The sequence below is a fragment of the Haemaphysalis longicornis genome, unplaced genomic scaffold, assembly GCF_048455015.1.
Source record: "Haemaphysalis longicornis isolate Haplotype H1 unplaced genomic scaffold, Haemaphysalis longicornis Haplotype H1 scaffold_14, whole genome shotgun sequence".
NCBI lineage: Eukaryota > Metazoa > Arthropoda > Arachnida > Ixodida > Ixodidae > Haemaphysalis > Haemaphysalis longicornis.
In genome coordinates, this window is record NW_027526245.1 from 56,964,072 (window position 1) to 56,990,610 (window position 26,539).

General features: G+C 43.0%; 1 protein-coding gene across 1 annotated transcript in view; it reads right to left on the minus strand.

The window, feature by feature from the left end:
* The window catches only part of LOC144165119 (uncharacterized), a 34,017-nt gene extending 15,965 nt beyond the window's left edge, over positions 1–18,052 (minus strand). Inside the window, exons 1-3 of the mRNA XM_077695231.1 lie at positions 17,932–18,052; positions 15,801–15,886; positions 2,680–2,781 (exon numbers count right to left, since the gene is read on the minus strand). Coding sequence (XP_077551357.1) covers positions 2,680–2,781; positions 15,801–15,886; positions 17,932–17,977 — 234 coding nt within the window. The 5' untranslated portion in view covers positions 17,978–18,052. The remainder of the gene's footprint in view (positions 1–2,679; positions 2,782–15,800; positions 15,887–17,931) is intronic.
* Between the last annotated feature and the right edge of the window lie 8,487 nt (positions 18,053–26,539).

Consider the following 26,539-nt stretch of genomic DNA (forward strand, 5'->3'; position numbering starts at 1 on the left):
CCAAAGTTTCTCGCAAACCATCTCGTTGGAAAGGCCAAGGTGCGCTGGATAATGTAATACAGCGCCATGCTGGGACGCGTCTCTGTATGACGAAGTAATATGTGCCCTTTCCCAATAATATGCAGCCGGCTGGAAAATCATTTAGGCAATGACGCAGCGTTTAATAACTATTTGTTCTTCCCCGACGCAGTATTTGTTATGTTAACGTAGCCATAAACGCAAGATTTTGCATGGGTTCCTCTGCATTTCCGATATCACGCCCTATATTTTGCTTTGTTTTATGCTTAGAAAAATGTGTTGTGGCTTCGCGATACTCATTGTTGCAGTATGGGTGAAGTACGCTGTTCCCGCGGTTAATTGTTTGTATAAAATGAGGTACCATGTAGCTCCTAAAAGTAAAATATGAAAGCTTTAAAAGGCAGTTGGCTTTCCATACAGAGGGCTGTTTTACCGGTCATTGCTTTCCCTTCTAGACGGGCTCACGAACCAAGATTAAGAAGGGCTCTGCTCTGAAAGTGGGTTTTGTTTTGATAACTTCAATTCAATTCAAGCAAGTGAGGGACTGCGCCTAATTGTGTTCCCCCACTTAGACAAGAAAATATTATGCATCACACTTTTACGAATAAAGTTTTTGCAAGTGATACGGAATGGGCCCTTTCCTGAAAACTGGATTCACAATTGTTGCATTTAAATCCGAGCTGGCTTACGTAATGGTGTCATTAAATACTGTATGTTATGTAGAGCTCAAAATTGCGCACTGGCTGGACGTATATCTACTATTCTAATGGCAACAAGCTAGGGAATTTTTCCTCTCCTTAGTTATCCGTATATGTGTCAATAAAAGTTGTTTACTAGCTGTTTCCGAGTAACATGCCTACAGCGCTTTTATTAATCACTCGGTCGTTAATACTCCGAATGTCGAGCCGTTCTAAGGGGTTTAATGGACACACATGGCAATTTCACAGCGAAACGCGCTGAAATGTGAACGTGTAGTTTCAGATGTATGCATTTTACTGCCGTATTTAGGGTATCGAATCCTAAGGAAGAGCCCAGCGGGAAATACGCAGAGAAGAATGTGTCGCGTAACTCTTGTTTTTTGCGCGGTATTCACATTATTTACTAAGTTGAAGTTCTTCACCTTCTTGTCTAGAACGCGCTGAAGCTACTTCTGGGGAATGAGGCACGCCGCCGTGGAGGGCTCTGGATTAATTTTGCCCACCTGAAGATGCTTAGCAAGCATGAAAATATCGACACATTAGCGTTCTTGCTTTTCTCCTCAATCTCAGCAGTAGCCACCACGGGAAAGAACAAACTCGCGTCCATGGGTTCTGCAGAACAGCACCTTAGCCACTGAGCCAACCCGCCGGGTACACTAAAGGAAAACGTCTTCATGAACAAGCACAATAGCAATTGATGGTAATTAATGAGGCCTGGCGTTGTGATAGAAGCTTTATTGCCCTATTAAGCCAGACATATTCCGGCATGCTTATCATACACCACTTTAATCGACCACATTTAGGGGAAATCCCCAAGGTGGAGTAAGTTTCTGTGAAAGAAAGTTTGACATCCACCTAAATGCAGCCATACGGCTACAAAGGAAAGCTATACAGCTTTCTCAGAAACTTCGCAGTTGAAAAAAAAAAAAAAAAAACGATGTCAAACTTTCTTTCACACATACACCACTTTGTTTTCATACCCATTCAATTCTATTCCATACATTTTTGAAAATGCTGTTATCACGCTGTGTCTCGAGTAATGCGCTTCTAACTTGGTGATAACGGGTTCTGAGCACCATGTTAGATATTGTAGAACACATCGTCATATTGTGACTCATACTTGTATTCTCGATTTTTTTTAACTGAAACCTTTGTCCTTCTCAATATTCTGGGCCCTGCAGCCGCAGGGGAGAGGGGGTTGTTTGGTAATATCTCAGGCATTTACCTCCACTCTGGCATTACATTGCGGCGTGGTTATTTTACGTAGTCCTACCTGTGAAGTGGAAGGCTCCTTCTAATCTGCGAAAAATGCTTTTTAAAGACTGAATGCACGTCTTGTACGACCTATTTGCTATTTTCCTCAAGGAAAGGCTGCATGTGGCTATATTTATGTCAAAAAACCTTTTTTCGCCCGCCTCTATATAACCTAAAAGGATTACCCAACCTGTTAGGCAAGCTCGCCTGAACACTCAGTTCTGAAAAGACCGACGTGCATTGCGATGGCCTTAATCGTCAAAATTACGGGCTTAAATATCTCAAACTACTGCCTTTCCAGATGGTACGAGAACATAACAACCACTTGGTGGTGCAGCAATTAGGACCACCTATTAAAAATTTAATCTAGTCCAAGTACGGGATCGTGGGAGTGAGTGCACAGTTGCTTGTCAAAGGAGCTGTCAATAACTGGCTATGTGAACATTTCTCTGCCCACAAGAAAATTGTTAATTTTGCTCTTTTGGTTCGCCCGCAATATCTTCAAATGAAAATCTTCTTGTCGCTGCCTGCTCACTGTATTTGAAAGAAGCTAAATTTATGCGTAAGTATTTTAAATGGGCCGGATTATTTTGAGGTACCACATTAAAAATGTGATATGTCCGATCATATAATGTTTTAGGACTTATTATTCCCCACTCATTCTTGCATGGTCTATATTTTGCATATAGCATGCCGTTTTCGCACTTACCGGGCATGGAGTTCCATTTGGTTCAGGATGCACGACAATGTGTGGATGCTCATGAGGCGACAGTAAAAGACATGGATATGTGCATGGAGTCACTGCAGAAGTCTGAAATTTTATAGGAGTAACTTGTTATTATATTAATATACTTAAGTAAAGTGTAATAAAGAGCACCTACGCAGTAGGACTTGAGCTATCATCAATAATGACTGTTCCGAACGCCATGTGCCCACATTGGGATGGCAGAATATGAGGTTTTGCCATGGAATATGCAAAACGTAATGCGGCGCTGAATTAGGCAAAAATATTAACGTTCTGTATTTTTTTTTTCTGGCGCTGTCAAATTTATTTGCCAGCAGATAAAATAAAATATAACAAACTCCAATTTATTTCTATTGCAAATTCAATGTACTTGTCTTTTAGGCACAAAACAGTTCTCATACATTTACGTCAAAGTGTTCCGATTTTATAAATATTGAAAAAAAAAGCGAATTACGATCTTACTTTGAACGTGTATTCTTTTACATCAGAAAATTGTACAAGACAGTTATTCATGTCTCAAGGCTATACGAGGAATTATTTTTAATCCCTCGGTAGTTATCTATGGTGCGACCTCGGCCCCACAAACGACAACAGGAAAATGGTCCAAAGCCAGCTCCGGAAGGCGACGACGCATGAGACAACTTCGGCTTGTTGTGGTACCATTTCGTGGTTCTATTTTCTATGTCACTAGCTCTGGCGTTGTGTTAGCAATAGAACTGTTTTTGTCCCTCAAAAGGCTTCGATGAAAGATTGACATGAATAATAAAGTTCAACATGAAACAATACTGGGTTTTCTTGAAATAAAAATATGTGGGGTGGCTGGTGAGCATGCTTAAACTGAGTTTTAAATATTCTTCTGGTTTGTCTTTACTTGAAAACGTTTGCAGCGCAGAAAAACAGGAACAAAAAGACAGAACAGAACAACCCTGGCTTCGGTTTGGCATTAAACTTTTATTCTGGAAACACGTGGAGGTTATATGCTTCTAGTTTCATAAGAAAACACAAAACACAGTGACGTCGCACCCACAAGGAAATGCCGCAGACACATGCGGCACTCCTTTCAGTGGCAAGGCGGTGCTGAGATGGCGATCGTGGATGATGGTGCGCTCGAAAAGTTTGGTGCCTTTTTTGAGAGAGACCGGGCCGGCTCACTGTGCACTGTTTTTGTAACCTGCTCCTGACCGTACATTTTAAAACCTACAATGCCTCCTTTTTATGATACCTAGGTACGATACGGGTACATGTAAATTCTAGAGTCCCCGGTGATGATTCTTGTTTTTCGGGCGCTTTTTCATTTCACACGAAATTTAACAGGCCTAGTTGACATTATAACTAATACCAACATGCTGTGCCGGAGTCATATCGTTCTCCGCCCGAAGGATGTTTCTTACGGAGAAACTGCTAGCTGCGTTTCAAGGGTACCACCCGTCTTAAGTGCCTGGGAAAACATGTTGGTGGATTTAGAAATCCGCATGGAAACATCAAGACCACTTCTACAAAGATCGTATGTGCCAACGATATTTTCCCGGGTTTCCGCTTTTCAACAATGGCGCGCAAAGGCGGCCTTTGTATCGCGCCGTCGACCAGGCGCGCAAGTTTTTGCATTTGGAAGAACTCTCTTGCAGAGTCACTTGCATTTGTCGCTCCAATAACAAATCTTAGCAGCAAAAAATTAACGAAGTCACCAGGCCACCGTCAGTCAATGCTGCCACAGTAGCGGGGCTGTTCGGCCCGAGCAAAGATTTCTCTCTAGCCTTAACGATAGAAGCGGCCAAGATGACAAGGTCTTCACATGGTAGCCGTCTTCACACACAGTGAAAACACAACCCAAGGCAGATGACAAGACTAAAACTCACTCATCGTTCTTCAAACGCGCTCACGACGCTCTGAATTGGGGCGATTTGTGATACTACGGGCGCAGTGCGCACGTAAACATAATCGACCAGGTTTGACAGAGTCGGGAGAAGGGACCGTTTTCCTCGGTACAGCGAACTCATTCAGTTACTTGGTTTGTGCTTGCTCTGAGCTGCACTGGAGCAACTCTCAAACTACGTAGCAAACGCATTTCAGTGGAAGAATAGAAAACCGAGGAAATCGCAGCCGCCCCGCGCCGCTTTTAGAATGCGGAGCTTTGAAACCAGACTTGAGCCAGGCTGGTGTAATCAAACAAATATGGGATTTATCTAGTTTATGCATCGGAGAGCATTATGAAATTTCGATTCCAGACGGCGCTGCTTGCGGACTCTTGCAGAAGCCGTGCTTTTTCAACGTTATCGGCCTGAACCGGGCGCGCTGATAGTGCCAAGCGTGCTCCGAGCGATTACGCCGGTTTAGCTCGAGGTTTATCGGATGCTTCATGGTAACTACCTTGTTAACTCGAGAAGCTGGAAACTCGGGAGAGAGCTTTCTTGGGCCTTCTTGAATAGCGCGCCAGAGCATGGCACCAACTGTAAGACGAGAAAAACCAACTCTGCTAAAAGTTGGCGATACTTTCGTGGTGGAGTGCTCAGATGAAGTGTCCCAGTTTTTGCTAGAGTATTATATTTCCGATTTTGTGGGAGATTCTTTTGATGTAACGTACACTATTCTATGCGTAAACATAAGTGGGTGCTGCTCGTTTAAAACAGTATGCACGCTTTTGGGGCAGTCGCATTCCACACCACGTGTGGTGTGTCTGCCAAGGGCGTTCTTAACCTGCGGTCCTTATGCTTGTGGTCCTCTCGTGCATTGTTATGAAGCAAACATCTACCTTCTGAAAATTGGTTGCTTGCGTGGAGTCATGTCTTGCACCAGTCGTCAGCGACTTGTTTTGAGCGCCAAAAGACTTTTTTATTGAATTCTCCCTGGAAGGAACGTCTGTTTAGTAACTGTTCTCTTTCGTTGATGATTTCCTGTTTCGTTGAGACACCGGTCAATGCTGTCCATAGAATGCGGTTTCCTAGGTGCTCGCCAACTTTCATTGTAGACTCGAACCATTCGAGTGCACCCGCAAGTTCGAGAGGACGGCTTTTCCAAGCTCTCGTGTCTGAGGCTTATATTTTCAAAGACCTCACCTGTTAGAAATTTTAACCCAGAGGAAGCAAACCGCTGCTAACGTGCTGGTCTTCATACTCGAATCTCGTCAAAAGAGGTATCGCCAACCTCGGTTTCGGGTAATGAAATGTAAAAAAGCTACCATTCCTTGCATTCAAGACCTAATGTTCATGTACACCGTCTGGCGGTAGTGGGGTACCCGGCCCATCTGGTCGTGTTCATCACCGAGCGCTTGAAAACGCGTTTAGCCAATGAATGGCTTGAATGAAACACCATTGAAGACAGCAAGGGCATGGTAATCGTCATACCATACATCAATAAAATGTCGCCATACTTCAAAAGGTTCAGATGCCGTAGAAATGTAAACGTGGTGTTTTTTAATACTCATGAAGGCATGAGTGAGCTTTCAATTTGTTCCAAAAAGCAATAAGCCACTCTGTTAAATGACGTCAACGCAAGGTTTACTAAATACCCGTAACCTTCAATAAAAGTTCCCTATTTTTGCGATTTAATTGAGCCCCCGTTTTGGACGGACAGAAACGTTTTTGTGTAAAAAGTACCAAAAATCTAAATCTATGCAAAAATCAAAATACCATAAATCTAAAACGCAGAACACCACGTACCTGGCAAAAGACGGTTTATTTGAAGCAGGTACCTGTTGCAGCCAAAATCGTTTGTGCTTTATAAATTTGATTATCCAGATTCTGCTCGCGGGTCGTTTCTTGTTTGCTGCTAATTTTGAAATTCATGTTTTAAGTCTTTAGCCTCTCGTATAAGTCCGAGCTAGGAGCTGGGGAATGCGTGCATAAAATTATGGTGCGGCTTTACGCCCAGTGCGCACTTGTGTCTCTAGAACGGCCAGTGTGCATGATGATGCACGATTTTTAATCATACTTCTTTGGAGTCATACTAGGGCCAAAGAAAACTCCGCGTCCGAGTCCACACCAGTGGCAAAGGCACGCAAGTACTGTTTGATTGTAGGGTTTAACGCGCCGACGCAATGCAGGGGATGAGGCGCGCGTGGTGGAAGGCTCCGGATTAATTTTGACCACCTGGGCATCTTTAACGTACACCGAAATCTGTAGACACGGGCATTTTGCTTTTCGCCTCCATCAGAAAAGCGGCCGCCGCGGCCGGGAATCGAACCCGCGACCTCGTGCTCAGCAGCGCAACGCCTTAGCCACTGAGCCACCGCGGTGGGTAGTTCTCACATATTCTCGTTCCTTTAATTGCTCTGCCTCCTTTACTGCCGAACACAGAAAAGATTCTGTTCTTTGTAGAGCTTGAATAGATGTATTGTCCAGGTCCTGATATCCTCTGTTGGGCGGCTTACCTGTAATAATCGGGGAAAGAAGAGGGGGGGGGGGGGGGAGCGGCGGAGGGCGCATACTTTAGTGGGTTGAATTTCAGAGAGATAAATTGCGCCGCTTTTAGCCAATTTCTTTTAGGGCAATATTCCGGAACACTTTCATTCTATGACTACATAAACTATTTTTATAACAGTTGCTTGACCAATTTTGCTGTATATAAAACTGGCGTGAATGCCTTTACGAAGCGTTTTGGTTCTCAACAAAACACTCAGGAACATTTATTATAACTCCTTCACAAAAAAGTATGTCCAGTTTTTGCCCATTTTTCTTGCAAAGACATTTTCTACTCGATCAACTTTTCTGATGATCTTGCGCAGGGCTGATCCTAAGAAAGAGCGAACATGTACTTTCATTTTCAATCTACTTTAATGTTGTTTTCATGAGTATAGGTCCACACCACTTAATAGTCCAAAAAAACTTAATGTACTTCTAATGTCATACTACGTACGAAAAATTCTAGACGCGTTGCGAATGGCGCCCTGCTTCAGGTGGCTGCAGTTGTATCCCTCTGTGTTCACGTAAGGAAAGGCGTAAAATTAGAGTTACATAATTTGTTTCAAACCAATAACATAGCAATGGTAGCATGCATACAGGAAACCTTGCATACTGCAACGAATAGGGCAATAAATATTTTATTGGTAAAGGTTAAATCCGTAGTGTTCTCAACCCGTCGGAGGCAAACTCGCGCCTCTGGAAGTTTATTTATTTATTTATTTATTTATTTATTTATTTATTTATTTATTTGATGCCTGCTTGCCTTTGCATGCATTACAGAAGGGAGATACATAACACTAAGCATCAAATATGAGACAAAGTAACAAAATAATTCTACAAAGCACAGTGAAAATCGTCAATATAAACAGTTAATGCAATCATACGTGGAAGATAATTACGCTGCAGTATTGATGTAAAATAAAATGAATCGCGCAATGCGTCACCTTTAAAGGAAAGTTAATAATTTGCTTTAAGCTAGCGGTCCCACTTTGCGATATGTAGAATGGCGCTTGAACATATTTCTCTCCTTCTACTCCAGTTTTCGAATGATAGATATTACGAAAAAAGTTCAACCTGTGGTTTCGTCTGTGATCTTTCACGTCCTGCCATTTCAGTTTACTTTTACTTTCTCTCGTGCTAAGTTGAGAATGACAATTACCTAATACGAATCGCACTGACATATTCTGTATGTTTTCGAGCGTATCAACCAGCTCTTTGGTGTAGGGATCCACGAAAACACATGCGTACTCCAAGATTGAGCGCACATGAGTGAAATACGGTTGTTCTTTTCAGTTAGATGGAGGTTCACTGAAATTTCGTCTCAGAAAGCCAAAAACATATGCAGCCGTAACTTTTATGGTGTCAACCTGCCTATTTAACCTCTACCCACTCCCTAAATAAACTCCTAGGTATTTATATTCCTCGGCCGTTGTCACAGCAGCATAATTTACGGTATACGTATTCAATTGGAATGGAGGTTTTCTTGTAAAGGTGCCACGTTAACACACTGTTTAACATCCAAAACCTTTTCTGAATCAGCACAACAGGATGTTATTAAATTCGAATAAAGCTGCAGGTATACGGAATCACGTTCATTCGCTATAGTCCGGTAAACTACACAATACTTTGGAACAAAGCTATAGGGCCAATAGTAATAACAATGCAAAAACCGATTCATTCAGTTCATAGGTTGAAATGTACTACGCAAAAGGGGATATGGAACACCACCATTTGCTTTTTTGCAGTCCAAGAATATACAGTCAACCACTTTAAGCTTATCTATTGCAAGAGCCAAATCGTGCGTGAACTCAACAATCTGCGTTGAGCAAGAAAATCCTGACAAAATCCGTGTTTGCTAGGATACTGGCGATTACGTTTAACCAAATGAGTCATATCCCAAGAGTAGCTAAGCTCACCTTCAAACATCGGAACTAAATTAACAGCTAGGCTTCGTTATTGACAAGGGTCTGTTGTTATCGCAAATTTAAAATAGTTTTTTTTTCTAAATAGGCAGTCGTAAATTTCTATGAAGTAGCATAGTGCAGGTCATGAAGTTGATCCTACCAATGCGCGAGCGAGTCTCTTCTACGTTTATCACCAACAACATAGTGCAACATGGTTTGTCGCAGTTTAATTGTACGCAGAATAACTTGCGCTTTTGCTCGCACTTGCCTTTCTTTGGTGGGGAGTCCTTAACATGGTGGCGTTTTAGCTCCTGCGTGGTGGCCGCTTGCTCGACGCGCTTGAAGGCCAGTTATTCTGGTGAACCATCTCCATCTCGGATCGGACATCTCGGCCGGGTCGATGTCTCCAATGCTCTCTATTTCTTGAGGGGGCGAATAGCCTCGAGCTCATGCGTCGACGAAGCCGGCGGAAGAGGCGTCGTAGCGGCGATGACTGGCGAGGCTTACCTCACCCGTCGGTGTGGCACAGTCTTCTTGTGGCAATAAATGACATTTCGATGGCCTAAAAGGTTCCCTGCTAATGTCCAGTGATTCCTTGCACCTTGCCCGTTCACCGAGAACACTCATTACTGTTTGAAATACGATGTTAGTTCATTTAAAACGTAGACACACGGAGCAGATGAAAAACGCGTCCCCGTCGTTCGGCTCCCTAACGGCTTTTTCGGCCCCCAGGAAAAAACCGGTCGGCCTCCTTCCAAACACGTCTGTGCATGAATTCTCGGCGCCCAGGCGCGTGCCGTTGTTCGGCTGTATGCCGTTTGCCGAAAAAATGACGTATAACCAGATACCTTACGTAGGCCGGTCTCCTCTTGAACACCGGTTGCCAAATATTCGGTGGCCATTCGCTTGCCGTAATTCGGCCGAGGACAGCTAACCGAATGAAAAACGTATATTCTGGGGCCGTACGTCGGCCGGTATCCTTCATAACACTGGTTGCACGAAGAAAACGAATATTCTACCGCCGGACGCGCGGTTCACCGTTGAAACAACGAATGCACGGCAGCCGCTCTCCGGCCGGTCTCCTTTGGAACACCAGCTGCCGCAAGAATACGCATATTCTATGGCCGGTCGCTAGCCGTGCTTCGGCCTGTTACCGCTTCCCGAAGAAAAAACGGATGCCCTAAGGCCGTGCTTCGGCCGTTCTCTTTCTCAACATCGGCAGCCGTAAGAGAACTGAATATCTGGCAGCCGGTTAGCTGCCGTTGTGCGTCCGGACACGGGCGGACGGAAAAATATCGAAGCGCTGGTTGCCGATTGTTGGCCGTTCAACGCATGATCAGTGGCTGCCAGAACCTGGATGCTGGCCGGACATGCCAGAGAGCGGCCATAGACGGGCCGGTCTTGGGGCACACTTTCTGTGCCGCCTGGGATAGCGACCCAAAGTAGGGGACAATTGCAGCAGCAGAAAGACATGAAGCAGCTCGGTAAGGTATGCCCAGTGAGGAATGGGTGTCCCAAAATTTACTCATGCGATGTCGCTGTATTGTTTTTGACTGGATTGAGTTGGATTTTGGTAGGAGGGGGTGTCTGTCGCAATGTTCTGGTTGCTTTGAAGCAGCCTTCTATTTTGAGTACGACTGTAACACGCACACAAATGAAAGGTAAGGTTTATCAAAAAAGGGCGCGTTAAAATCATTGAAACCAGGTTCGTTGGCCAGGCAGACCGACGCTCCTATAACATACTGCGTCAGCGTGACCCCAACAGCATCAGACCTGCAAGTGGACACCTTGGGGTTTATTTCCAGGAAATTGTCTGTTTACAAGTACCAGTATCTCAGCTGTACAAACAATCAGAATAACATATGCGAGACAACAAAAGCTGCGGAAATATCAAATCTATCAAATCTATCTTAGTGCGCAGAACGCAATTTTTTTCGCGAATATTCCTTTCGTTGTTAATGACCATCTGGGCAGTATTTACAACTTAGGAAGTTCCGCGCGGTCGTGCTTAATCGGTGTTTTCCTGTTATTGCGAATCTTCGCCCATAACAGCTAGACGTGTTTCCCCCAACGAAAGCTCTGAAAGTCATCGGTCGTGTTTGTCCGTTTTAGCTATTCGTCCTTGTTTTTCTGTCCTGTAAACACGTCCGCCATGACGGGGAAGCTGCGAGAAGCTTCGCGCCCTGATGGACGTGCGTACACGGAGGTGCGCAAATTTTCAAATTTCGGAAAGAAAATGTGGCTTGTAAGTTCTAATTTTTTTGCACTTATCTTTCATCAAGTGCTAAAGCACCTTTACCAAATTTAAAACTTCTAACACCAATTTTCGCAGGTATAAAGGTTTTCTTATTTCCAGCACGGGCGTGGCCGCGTTGAGTGACACCTGGTGTCAAGGCAAGTAAAACGAACCTTTACCACAGGGTGGCCTCCTAAAGACTATATTTGCGTTATCGCAACAACTATTCCGATATTTTTAAAAGTTAACAGCTCGCTAGGCGCAATTTTGGTAAAGTTACTGCGAAAATCCCAAATGTAAACAAAACAGTCACCATAGCCCTATTCGGTGAAGTCGCCTGTAAAAAATCCAAAAAAAGCAATCAATTCACCCGCCGGAGCCTTTGAAGAGTTGGAATAGGTTAAAAAGACTTTTCCGCTACATCGCAGAGAGAGTTAGAAACAAGAAAAGAGCGTATATTAACAGCGCTAGTCCAAGGGCGATATAAAGACCCCGCAGTAACCACGACCTTAACCGGCCAAGCCAGCGGGATAATTTTAAAGAAGAAAATTACTCGCTGGCCGGGGCCAATATTAATGGAAAAATAAAATACCACATTCCGCAGGATCCGACACTAAGTTACGAAAGAGAAAAACGCTAAATAAGTCCACCGCTAAGTCAGAAACGCCGCACCCTTACCAGAATAGGAATACGACTCCCGTGCCATGGATGACACAGATAGCATCGCTTGAATTTGAGTAACTCCGAACCCATTTGGCTCATAGGAAGGTGCAACCACCTGCCGTGACAGCCCGAGCAAGGCCCATCTAGTTATGTAAATGGTTTTTATGTAGACACTACGAAAATACAGTCTTTACCCCTTGTCGTGGTCCCAAGGTTTCCGGACTTTAGAGAGCACATACTGGCGTTGCTTTTGCTCATCCCTAAGGTTCAACCATGTTTGGAAGGCTCTTAGAGACATAAACAGCACTCCCTCAGAAGAAAAAGATGTGGAAGTCCTGGTGTAGTAGTTTGCCGCCACCTCCCATGAGTGCTCAACTCAACTTTCGGCCCTCAGTCCCCAGAAGCTGTAGAGCACCGGCACACGACGGTGGTCAGAACAGCCACACAGTAGAGGGTGCTAAGAATACCTGGGCCCGGGTTTGCCGCCTTTGGAAACGTTGAACGCAACCAACTTGTCTGCACAGAAAACCTTAGGCGCAATGATAGAGGAACTGTCGGGCAATGAGTTGGATATATTTGGGTTAAGCGAAGTCACAAGGACACGAGATTGCTTCCTGGGTCTCAATATCGGGCGTATTCGGTGCTACACTGGACCCCAAGAGAAAAACGAACAGGGGGTGGGATCTTTAATCCACCGATGATTATCAGGAAATGTTGAACAGCGTTTCAGCATTAGCGAGAAAATCACGGCTGTGGTGACGAAGCTCAGCAAGCCATACAGGTTGAAGACACTGCAGGCTGATGCACCAACAACTAGCTATCGGGACGAAACCGTAGACACCTTCTACGAGGACTTCGAATAAGCAATGGAAAAGGCAACAACGCAGTTCAATATTGTGATGGGAGCCTTTAACGTAAAGGTGGAAGCGAAGCAAATGGGAGAAAGACAGTGGGAAGCTTCGGAATAGCAATGTCAAATGTCGAGGAGATGCAGTCGTAGAAGTTCTAGTGAGAAAAAGCCTGCGCTTTATGAACACATGCCTATAGAAAGGAAAGAATACAAAATAGACCTGGAAAAGTGTCGATGGTATAACAAAAAAGAAAATTGACTTTATCCTAAGTAACAACCCGGGTGTTGTGCAAGCCGTAGACGTTCTAAGATTCGGACCAGCGATCATAGGATGGTTGCATGCAAGATAAGGCTTAATCCCAAAAGAAGAAGAAGCAAACGTGAAAACTACGAACCCCCGCATGAAGGATATGAGAGCGAGATCACAGGAGTTTAAAATAAGTGATCAAAACAAATTCTTGCTTTTTAACAAGCAGAACTAGGTTAGTGTAGACAAGGTAATCCCACTCAGTGAAGCAGCAGCAGCTGTGGGAGAAGCAACATGTGGTGAATAAACTGGAAAACGTACTAAGAAAACGAACGAAATTATTGCCAAACGTAAAAACGTGGAAGATTGAAGCACGGCAGACTGGATTCAATTCGGCGAGCTTTCGAGACTGAACAGATGTAAAACAAACGACGTTTGTGCATTTAACATGGCAGTAATCGAAGAAACGCTGAAAAAAGAGGGAACGCTTGAAAGCAACTAAGAATAAGCTAGTTAACGGAAAGGGCATGGTGCACGCATTCAGAGACGAGCAGGGTACCATAACGGACAATTTGGACGAGATAAAAAGTGTAGCAGAGCGATTCTACACCCAGCTGCATGCAGCAATGTTAGACCAGGAATTACTGCTGGGAGCGCTGCTCAACTTGCGATGTCCCACTAGTAACTAAAGAGGAAGTTGAAAATGCTCTAGAAAGCATAAAAATAGGAAACGCTGCAGGTGACGACGCCACAACCGTAGATCTTTAGAATGAGGGCGGTGCTATTGTACTGCAAAATCTTGCTGTTCTATTTGCGGAATTCTTGAAGACAAAGAAACTGATCATAACAAACCATAACGCAAAAGACTTGAGGGTAGCGAATCTGTACGCACCCTTCAAGACCATCACAACGGTTTAAGTCCACGACTTTAGCGGAGTTGCTTCTTCCCGGCCTCAAAAACCGTTACACCATCACTCTTGATATAAGTGCGTACTTCCTTCATTTCTTTCGAAATTATAATCATTGGACACCAAATTCAAGGGGTGTAGACTACGGCGTGTTTTTCTTGAGCGGAGCGAGTGTTGCCACGATCACATCGCACGTTGGTGTTCTTGTGGGCAATTTTGAGAAATCTGTCTACGGGGTTTGCTCTGCTTCACAAACGTGCGCCGGGGACGCCGGGCGATCGTGGCGAGGCAGGCGCACACGAGCGCTCGGCATTTTCTGTTTTTTTAGCTGCCGGGTGGTCGCTGCAATCTTCACAATCTCGATATTTCGGTATGCTGCTTGACGAACGTGCGCAGAGGACGATGGGCGGCCGTCGCGAGGCACGTCGCGTGACCGCTAGGCATTTCATTGGTTTTGTACCCTGTCAATTTCTTGGCATTTTTAACGGCCGACACAAAAAATTAAGACCTGCTACACAGCTTTGCTGTTAACGGCGCCATCAGCCTATTAAAACGCACACGTTATTCTGATTCATAGGAATGAAGATCCCAAGGACCTCAAGAATTATTCACCCATAAGGCTAATCTCGGCTGTTTACAAGCTGTTTACCAAAGTTAGAATTTGCAGCAGAGGTGACAGCCTGTATTCATAAAAACATAGCAAGCAGGCTGGGTTTAGAAATGGGTACTGAACCGTGGATGACATACCATGTCATCAATCAAGTTACAGAAAACCCGTAGATTTGATTGAACCCCATTACAATAAATTTACAAATGATGAGACAGCATTTGACTTTGTACACACCGCAGCTGTGCTAGAAGCACTATAAGACCATTGAATTGAGGAAACCTACATAATATTTTTAGAAAACGTATATAAGGAACGGGCGGGTAGGATAACCCCCCGCAAGCAAAACAATAAATTTCCTATCCGGAATGAAGCAGGTCAGGGAGCTACCATCTCTCTCAAACTATTCACTGCCTGCCTTGAGGCGTGTTTAGAAAGAATGAATCGGGAAACATACATGTAAGGATAAACGGGTAGTACTTGAGCCATTTTAGGTTTCGGGTGGCGTAGTCACACCAAGTGGGACTGCAGAACACATGCAAATAATCCTTGAGGAAATACAATCTAAATTCGCGGCTGTGGGGCTAAATATAAATATATATAATGTAATGAGGAAAAGTATGCGAAAAACATTCACTTCAGCTTAGGAACCGAAACGCTTAAAGGAGTAAAGGAATGTAACTACCGCCGAGGGTTGGTTGTTCCTTCCCTTAACCACAAAATAAAAATCTAGCGTTCAATATGTATAGGTTTGGGAGCACTCGGTAAGGACTCCCAAATAATGAAAAGTAAGCTACCTCTATCAGTCAGAAAAAAAAATCTACAACCTGTGCATAAAGGGTCATGACTGATGACATACGGTGCTCAAACTTGCCATCTTACTAAACAACTAGAAAGTAAACTTAAGAACGCCCAAGGGCCCATCGTAGGAATAGTGTTCGGAGTAACGCTGAGGAATAGCGCCATATTTTAGGTCCGTCTCTTAAATAATTATAGGTAAAACAAGTGTTACCACTTCGCGGTTTAAGTCTTGCAAAATCAGGTAAAAACAGATTTCAATGTTAAATTTTGTGATCACCTAATCCATCAAGAATTTAAACTGTTAACGGGGTTTTATCCTATTACATTACATCAAGGACCTACAGTGTGCGTGTATTTGGCCCGCGCCTTCTTACAATGCGTATTACTTCGGCAAACGTTTCACTAAAGTCTTCGCTAATGCTTCTGTCATTCTCACAGTATTTCCAAGCAGGATGCGTTAAGACGCACTTACTATGAATGCAGGAACCAGACGATAACAATACCAAGGGCCCAGAGAAAGTGCCTTGATATTAGGTGATGCTTCTCCATGGTAAAAGTCTGCAGTTAAAGATAAAACTTGAACTTGCAGATTCCAAAGCAAATCAAATGAAGGTGTGTATGTCTTTCATAATTTCTTATCTAACTGTCATAAATTACAATTTCTGGTGAAGCCGAAGTGATGCGTTTTGATACAGTATGAATACGCGTGCATTTGGCACCCCTTTTACTTTTCCGACGATGTATTTTTCTTCAATATTTTTCTGTACTTTTGGTTCTTTTATATGGAAAGCCTGAAAGTAGGCCCTGCTCCGCTTGGCAATAGCGTGCAGGCACAATGTACAAAAATACTAATACAGAAGACCAACTTGCAGCCCCGAGTCCAAAAAAGGTTAGTAAAAAAAAATGAACACTTGTAGTCGCCCGCTCCCAAAGCAAATTCTATGTCTACTGTGCATATAGTAAACTTTCGGCAGTATCATCAGCAATCAAGAACATCAACTTGATAAAAATTGTTTCACTCAATATTTATTATCACATCTATCCCAAGTTTTACACTGCAAAACGAAGTAAACAAAACAAAATGATCTAAAGTGAGTAGGCTTACAACGGTAGTTAATAAATTTCTCCCTGTCGCTTTGTTCTCCATGTCGAATTGTTTTCCCGTATATCATACACTGCTCCAACACAATTTTTTTCAAAGTGTATTTTTCACAATCCTTTACCAAAAGTTAGGCATCCAACTTTGTTTGGTATGGACGTTTTTTTATATCCCTGTTGCAATTCTTCTAAGAATTCAGAGTCGAGAGTTCCCCAGGACAGCGCTGTAACTAAGAGCTTACGCCACGACTTTAAAATTATTCATACTAAGCTGGAACTGGGCAGAGCGTCTGTTTATCTGGCGCAGATGATCTGTCTTATCTTCCTGATACAAATAACTGCGGACGGTGTTCATATCTTACCTCCTGTATTTTTACATCGTTAGGTTTAAATAACGTTTTTATGAATTGCATGAGTACTCGCTATGTTTAATGGTTGCTTTCTTTTTGTTATGTTAGGTTAAGTAACGTTAGGTTAGGCTAGGCAGAGCGAAGTAGTGCCAGATGGGGCATTTTTTAAAAACCCCGGTGGACGTCCTTTTAGTGGGGTGGTTATGCTCAGTACGTCAGTACTCTGGACACAGCCTTCTAGGAATACTAGAAAAGGCGTCCTTATAACCGAACAATATATCGGGTTGATGAGCACAAGTGTCAAACCTTTTTACCATTTAGGCAAGTGAAATTTTCGATAAATACAAAATTTTTATCTGAAAAAGTCTATTTGGTGTTAAAGGTACAAGGGGTGCATTCGGCTTTAAACTTCGCAGAAATTTTTTTGTAATAAATTACCCTAGGCTACATTTATACATAACAGAACGGCTACTTTTAATCCCACCAAAAAACGTGGAACACATGGTTTACCTAAACAAGGGAAAGGTTTGATTAAATAGCTCAGGCCAAATACACGACACAATTCAGAGGCAGTTCTATAATGTATGTCATTCAGATCTTGTATTTAGCTGTCCTGTTTGCTTTTTGTATAAACGTCAGTAAGGTGATAAATTGGGCTAGTTGGTTCGGCATGTTTGAAAACTGCGCTTCAGGTTACTAAGGACACACTTGAAAGGAATACAAACGGACCACGTGGACAGCACGAGCCCAACGTGCGCTCATGCTGTCCACGTCGTCCGTTTGTATTCCTTTGAAGTGTGTCCTTAGTAATCTCAAGCGCAGTTTTCAAACATGCGTTTTGTAATTTGTAAAGACATAATATTATAGCATCACGCATCCCTAACGCATATCTATCCGCCAAAGTTCAGTAGATGATCTCGAGGTGTAAACACTTTGAACTCGATTCCTGTATACAGGTAGTGAGCCAATACTGAACATTTTGTTGGGCACGAAGTGGTTTTTTTGCTGATGTGGTTATTAGCACAAAACCACGCAATTGTAGCTGCATTCAGGAACGTATTTGGAGAAAGATTTAAATAATTTGTATTCGCGTTTGCTCACAAGGTTGCGCACTGATCACCGCCAGTTTATAAACAAAATTGTGCTTCCACTCACCATTTCCTACAAAGAAGGTAAGTAGCACTATACATTTATGAGCCATATCTTATGCCGACCTTCAAGCGACGGATTCCAAAACCAAAGGAGACGCCAGTACTTGCGCTGAAGCAGTCCATCATGCCCCGTTGTACATAGAGCACCCTTGAGGTACTCTATGATTGATGTTTATTCTCTAGATTTGCTTCGCTTTATTTATTGTTCTCGGCATAAAAAACGTCCCTCCGCTGACAAAAACGAGGTTTCACGTCATCTCCTTTTTTCTGTTACACTGCCGTATATTTGCTACATTTGTTACGCGTATTTCTATCTTTTTTTGCGAATTCATTTATATTACGCCTAATTATTTTACAAGTCATAGCGACGCGTTTTCAAAATAAGTGGCGAATCCTTTACATTTGCAACTAAATATTTCCAACTACTACAAGCAAACACTTTTATTTAATATTTCTTGTACTCTGTTTTAAAAAAAGCCATTCGTGATCCCGTCTCTATTAAACTGTATTTCAAACGAACCTATTCCAGAATAATTGCACCTTGTCAAGGGGAGACGAAATACTTTATTACTCCAGAATATTTAAGTCTAAAATTTACCTATACCCGTTCTTGGTTTGATGGGTTTGTTGCAACGTGCTGCTCAGCAGTTGTGTAAATAATCTAAGAAAAAGGTCCTTTCTGTCATGTTTAGCATTGTCGCTATTACACACACTGATGATATCCACCTTAGAAAGGTTTTTATACAAGCACCGTAAAACTTCTAATCTTTCATCACTCCTCTGACACAGTTTCTCTGCAACAAAGGCGGCCTCTCTGAGTGGTCAGCAGCGCACTATGACGGATTTAACAACCTCCACCATTTCCTCACATCTCCGCCAATCCTGCGCCGTTTGGATCCTTACGCCCATACCGATAATCACACCGATGCGAGAGGATTCATGCAGGATACGACAAGTAAATTGTCTCCTACACGAGCCGCACATCAACTCATGCTGAGACAAAGTACTTCATAACAGAGAGAAGAACCCCTCCAATTGTTTGGAAGCTTGCACTTTCCCGCCCGTTTTCCAGCGCCACCCTATCGAAATTCTTACTGACCACTACGCACATGGCTGTCTATCTTCGTCCAAATATTCGTCTGGCCGCCAAGCACATTCGGCTTTGTAAGTCCAGGGCCCGCTTGCTCGAAGCTCAAAAGACAGTCTTATTCGCAGTCAATTCTTCTTCGCAGTCTTATTCGGGTTCTTATGTTCCCTGAGATATATGACGCTTTCCTGAAACTTTTAAGATAGCCAATAAGACCCGAAATAAGGACGCAATTAGACTGTGACTAAGATTGCTCCGAGAAGTCTTATTCACAATCTTATGCTGACGCGTTCGGTCATTTCAGCATGACGATCGACCCCCATACCATGAAAAACAAGTGCAGAAGCCGTAGAAGTGGCGACCATACCGCACGGCTGCCGCTTGACCGTCTACTTCGAACAAATACAAGCCAGTCCAAGCCTGTTGAAGTAAAATACAAGTCTGTGGCAGCAAGAGCGATACATAGCTCACACGAAGGTGTTCACTCTGCCCAATTTAGTGCCTCTTATGAAATGTCGCCGCCCCACCGCTGCTACCGTGCTGGTTTTATACCCACGGCGTTCCGTTGCAGCCACGTCCAGTTCTAATCCCTTTAATCAGGACTACCACTGGCCGCAGTTTAAATCCGGTGAATGGAGGCGAAGCGCAGGCATTCGTTCCAGCCGTCGCGATGGAAAAGGGAGAGCAGACTCGGCGGTGCCTTGCCCGCCAAGTTGCACCAATACGAAAATGAATTTTTCCTTACTTTTGATAGACTGCCGTACAAACAGCCATGATGTTTTACATTTATATGTACTATAGTAAAAACGAAGTTTAAATTTCTATACGAAGATTTTATTTCGGATGAGAAGTATAAAAATTAAAACTGACGTGCTTTCTTCTCTTTCTGAGTTCCGCAATGCTATTGCCATGTGTGTACTCAAGGCAAAATGAAGTCAAAAGAATTTGGCCTATTTCCCCTGTGTTGCCTCTGAGGCATGGGGTGGAAGATAGAACCTGAATCATCCTTATTCTTTTTCTGTGTGCCGTAATGCTGTTACTTATGTATGTACTGAAGGTAAAATGAAGTCAAAAGACTGACTAATGTCCTTTGTGTTGCCTCTAGGACATTGGGTGGAAAATTTAACTATTTTTTAGGTTAGATTATTTTTCTGAAGAGCAGTAAACTAAACAACCCTGCTGTGCCTCTTCAAGTAAACATGAAGTCGAGCATGTAAGCCATAATTATACTCGAAAGGTTAAGTTTTTTGGCTTGGCAAGAGATGGTAAAAAACAATGGCGATGGTTTGTGGAAATTCTGCAGCACTGTATACGTTATTTCGTGCTAGTGAGGTCTGATAAATTCGCAGAATTATTACTACGAACTCGTACGTTTGTATCAAACAGTGGCGTAAGAAGGATACATATTGAACGAGGCTGTTCGAAGTGCCTCCTTTCTCCCCTTACGAAAGAAAGTGGGAGGGAGAAGAATATACAGACCAGAAAAAGTAAAAAGAAAACAAGAAGCCGAATAGAAAACAAAGCAATGGAAACAAAAACAACCTAAAAAGTGGCTTCCCTTTGTCCTAGTCTGGGTTTTCCTTCAGGGTCGTTGTAAAATGGCTTATCCTTGCAACTAAATGCTGAAGCGGTGTACTGTTTATTGTGGTATGAGCTTGCGGTAAAAATATATTGCGACAGACAAAAAAGGGGCACAGCCACACGAGAGCAACAAGAGCATCAACAGTGTTAAAATGTACCCGAAGGCAGAAAAACTTCAAATAAACACGGTTAAAAAAAAATCAACCAGCTGATTTCGAACCTCCGCCCTTTGGATCAGTAGGCGAGTACTCAACCTCCAAACCACCAAAGCAAAATGCGACGGTTTACTAAACGTAGGTCTAAATATTTGAGCTTGCCTAATCTTGCTAAGCCTCCATTTGAGTGAATTGTTTGCCTGCGTGAATTTGACGCATGGTGCTTTTGTGTGCGTGCGTGCTTGCGTGCATGCGTGTGTGTGTGTGTGTGTGTGTGTGTGTTTGTGTGTGTGTGTGTGTGTGTGTGTGTGTGTGTGTGTGTGTGTGTGTGTGTGTGTGTGTGTGTGTGTGTGTGTGTGTGTGTGTGTGTGTGTGTGTGTGTGTGTGTGTGTGTGTGTGTGCGTGTGCGCGTGTGTTTGTGTATGTCTGCGGGGAATAATTTTTTTATCCGCCCGTTCTGTTTGTGAAAAGTAAAGAACTGAATGCTTGGACGCTGAAGAGAACACGAAGCAGTCAATCATGATATAGATTACGATGATAATAACGGTGTTTGTTAATACATTTTTATTTGCTTTTGAGTAGCAACAACTTACGACAACAGAAGTAGTTGCTCACATCAGGCAAATATACTGTCATTATATATATGTTTTCAAAGAACAACTTTAACAAAATACTAAAATGGCGTTTGCCTTGTTCGCTTTAGGGGTGATCATGAAGTAACTAAGTACCTGTAAACCTCTATGACTGCTTTATAGCCAACTGTAGTAATAAGTCTAGTCTACGCTAGCATATCTGCAGTTATTGTCATAGGTACGCTGTGTAAGAAAAGACGTGGCTGGTTCGTTGTTCGTGGTTTTGGTGGTTTGTTTTCAATTTGCCAGTGTTACGTGAATTTCTACATGCTCCCCCTGCCGTAATATTACGTGTTAGTGCTCTTCTGCATTCTGAAACATCGTGAGTGCTGGCAAAGCGCCTGTGTCGTCGCCGTACTGCGCCGCTGTAGCGAACGCACATCGAGGTCGCCTTTTGACAAAACACTTGATCCCAGGCAGCACAGGACTGTTCGGCCTTACTCAAGCCGGTTAACTTTGGCTGGTGATTTTCTTCCCGGCCTTTTTCTGGCAACCATGTTCGGCCCGTGTCCAAATGTGGGCCTTGTGGCTGTATACGGCCGTACTCCCATCACTGTCCAACGGCCAGTGTCCGTCGGCCAGTCGACCGGCTTACATTCATACGGCCAGATTCCAGCAGTAGGGCTCCTGGCATCCCAAGCCACCCGTGTGCGGCCGAAGTACGGCCACCGGAGGACAGCCGAGATGCGGTCGTCGGACTCCAGCGGGAATAAAGCTGCCTGAAACTCGGCCGTGCTACGGGTATTGTAGTTCAGCCACAGTACGTTAACTGTACTGAATCCGGTGGACGACCACTGCATGCAGCGCAAGCAGCTGACTCAATCGCACTGTCCAGCAGCACAAAGCCACCATTGTGGGTCCACTGCACCCACATCAAAGTGAGCCCGCGCGCAACCACCAGACGTCGAGCCTTCAGCGCAGCCTGGCTTAATTATCAGCAAACGTCTACACCAAAATGAATTTATTCAACAGTGCTCAGAAATGGTCGTTCCTTTAATTGCTGTGCCTCTTTTACTGTGGAATACAGCAAATATTCATTTCTTTGAAGAGCTGGAATATATGTATTGTCCAGGTCCTGATATCTTCTGTGGGGAGGCTTACCTGTAATAAACAAGGAAGAATAGGGGGGAGGGGCGGGGGAAGGTGCATACTTTAGTGGGTTGAATTTCACAAAGATGAAAGTGCCGCTTTTGGGCAATTTGTTTTAAGACAATACTTTCATGCTCTGACTAAATCCACTATTTTTACAACAGCTGCTTGACCAGTTTTTTTCTATACAAAACCGGTGCGAATGCCTTTACTAAGCGGTTCTGTACTCCACAAAAACACTCAGCAGCATTCAATATAATTTACTTCACACAAAAAGTATGTCCAGTATTTGACCAGTTTTCTTGCAGAGAAATTTTCTACTCGATCAACTTTTCTGATGATCTTTCACAGGGCTGATCCTAGAAGTGATCAAAGGAGTACTTTCAGTTTCAATATATTTTTTATGTTGTTTTCATGAGCTACGTGCACACTCCCTAATAGTCCAAACGAACTTAATTTTCCTCTTAAGTCGCACTTCGTTAAGAAAATTCTAGACCTGTTGCGAATGACACCCTTCTTCAGATGGCTGCAGTTGTATCCCTCTGTGTTCACGCAAGGAAAGGCGTAAGACAAGAGTTTCATATTTTCTTCCAAACAAATAACTTAGCAATTGTAGTATTCATACAGCAAACCTTGCATACTGCAACGAATAAAACAATTAATATTTCGTTGGTCAGGCTTGAATGCCTAGGGTTCTCAACACGTCGGAGGCGAACTTGCGGCTCCGAAAGTTTATTTATTCATTTATTTATTTATTTATTTATTTATTTATTTATTTATTTATTTATTTATTTATTTATTTATTTATTTATTCAGTTATGTATTTATTTATTTATTTGATACCTGCTTGCCCTTGCATGCATTACAGCCGGGAGATACATACCACTAAGCATCAAATATGAGACCAAATAACAAAATATTCTACAAAGCGCGGTGAAAATCGTCATCATAAACAGTGGATAAAATCATCCGTGGAAGATAATTACACTCTCATCTTGATCTTAAATAAAATGAATCGCGCAAGGCGTCACCTTACAGGAAAGTTAATAATTTGCTTCAAGCTAGCGTTACCACTTTGGGATATGTAGAATGGCGCTTGGATATACTTCTCCCCTTCTATTCCAGTTTTCGAATGATAAATATTACGAAAAAATTAACAACCTCAGGTTTCGTCTATGATCTTTCCCGTCTTACCATTTAAGTTTACTTTCACTTTCCCTCATCCTAAGTTGACAGTGCCAATACCTAATACGAATCGCACTGCCCTATTCTGTATGTTTTCGAGCGTATCAACCACCTCTTTGCTGTAGGCATGCCAGAAAATACATGCGTACTCCTACATTGAGCGCACATGAGTGAAATACGGTTGTTATTTTAATTTAGGTGGAGGTTCGCTGAAATTTTGTCTCGGAGAGCCAAAAACACGTGCAGCTGTAACTTTTATGTTGTGAACGTGCCTATTTCTCTAACAACTCGTTGAATAAACTCCTCGTTATTTATATTCCCAGGCCGTTCTTAAAGCAGTGTAATTTAGTGTATACGCATTCAATTGGAATGAAGGTTTTCTTGTACAGTTCACGTTAACACACTTTTTAAGATTCAACGACTTTTTTGAATCAGCACACCGGGATGTTAAATATTTGAATTAGGCTACAAGTATACGGAATCACGTTCATTCGCTATAGTCCTGTAAATTACACAGACATTCGCGAACATTTTTAACAAAGATTTGAGGCCATACAAACAAAAGAGGGCCCGCAACTGAGCCTTGCGGAACTCCTGAGGTCGCGGGAACCTATCCGTATCCGGACGAACAACCAATGAGAGCGACCAACTGCTGTCTTAGAGAAATATACTCGGCTATTTATGCAATAACCGATTCATTCAGTTTATTTCCCGCAATGTACTATCGAGAAGAGAATATTAAATACCGTCAAATGCTTTTTTGCCGCAAAAGAAAATAATCAGCTAATTTAAGCTTATCTATTGCTAGAGCCAAATCATGCGTGAACTCAACAAGCTCCGTTGCGCAAGATAAACCCGACGAAAGCCGTGTTTGCTAGGATGCTGGCGATTATGTTTAACCAAATGAGTGATATCCCAAGTGTAGCTAATTTCAATTTCAAACACCGCAACTAAATTAACATCCAGGCTTCGTCATTCACGAGGCTTTGTTGTTATGGCAAATTCAAAATAATACTTGTTTCTAAATAGGAAGTAATAAAATCTCATGAAGTAACATAGTGCAGGGCACGAAGTGTGAATAAGCTGGCAGTTATATGAATACGAACGGGTTTCAATCTACGCGAACACTTAATTGTGCATGGTGACAGGGCAATTCGGATTCTTAGCACGATTAGGAGAATATAAGCGCGCTCGGAAAAAAAACGGACAACGAAAGCTGCCACCGGAAGATACGCAAAAAACAGAAATTTACGGCCACGGCCGCACCGCGAAGCCCCGAGCTCCCCGTTAGTCTGACGCTGCCTAGGCTTCGTTGTTTTCCTGAGAACAAGATGAGATGCCAGACGCAACGCGAGTGCTTACGTTCTGTTTCGCTCTCTCGCAAATACGTGCCTTCGCTGACTAAGTCGTCCTATGACGCCCCACCACGTCAGATGTTCTCTTCCCGTGATCTGTATGCAACTTCAGTGATAATAATGATGAAGATGATGATGATGATGATTGCTATTAGTTTTCTCTTTGTAGCTGGGTGAACATGTTGTCTTAACAAAAAGGACTAATATACCCATGTTTTACACTCTTGGTTTAATACTAGCGCTGCTTAGGGCAGGCACAAAATCTTATGAGGCGCAAAATACTTTTTTTACTGTTACAGGTGGTAACAGTCCTAGGCAATATTCCCTTCTCTGCTTTTCGTCCACCAGCATTCTAATCTTCTTCTCGTCCCCTCGACAGCCTTGAAGTTAACTTCCTCTGTGATACCCTTAAATCCTAGGGCTTCTGGAAGCCCAATATTCCCTTCATGTAGATTTGGATGGAAACCCTCACATAACACTATGTGCCGCATAGTTTCTGTTTCTTTTCCGCAGACCACGCATACCCCATCATTTTGTGAATACTTTCCCACAAAACTCTTAGTTCGCAGGCAACCTGCTCTAGCCTGAAAAAGCAAAGCACTGTCTTAGGAATTAGAGTACAAATTTTCCTTTCTGATGTTCAATTTCTCAGCCCTGTACATCTCTAACGACGTTTTATCTTCCATTTTTCCCCTAAATTTTTTCTTTTCAATCTGCCTTGCCTCTTTTTTGTTACGTAGCTGTTTTGGATTCTCCACTGTTCTTTCCGTATTTCATCGTTAGCCTTCTAGTCTTTCTTAACCACTGCGTGTCCACGATTTTGAAGTATAGGTACCTATAAACTTTAGCTGCCCACCTTCCTTGATCCATTGCACTCAACCTCATCTTAAATCATATTTGACTCTGAGCTTCTTTAACTTCAAACGACGCCCAGCCTATATCTCCCTGAACTGCTTAGTTTGTTGTTTTTCCATGCGCGCCTAATGCCAAACGTCCTACCATTATCTGGTTCACTTCAAGGCCTAATAGAACGTCTGATTTTAAGCAGACTACAGCATTCGCAAATGTGAGACCCGCAAATATTACTCCTTTCACATTCCTCTTACTACTTCATATTTGCTATACCCCCACAGAGCTCTATGCTGAATTATAGCTGCGTTTCGCTTTCCCTTAACTTTAGGTTGCACCTCGTGAGTTCTTAAGTAGTTATCCCTTTCGTTTATCCACACTCTGTAATATTTATATTCCTTCACTCGAGGTAATTCGCCGTGCTGGATAGACACTACGTCAGTGGTAGCGCCATTGAAAATCATTATTCCTGATTTTTCTGCACTTAAATTTAACCCAAGGTCAGGGGCTTCCTGGCCGCTAATATTTATTAGCCGCTGCATATCGGTTTGGTTGTCAGCAAAAAGAAAAATGTCGTTTGCGTATAACATTCCCCGAATATGTTGTTGTACCACTTCGCCTTGCAGCATATGGGTTAGGCTAAACCCTACTTGACTTTCTTCCAGTTTCTTTTCCAGCC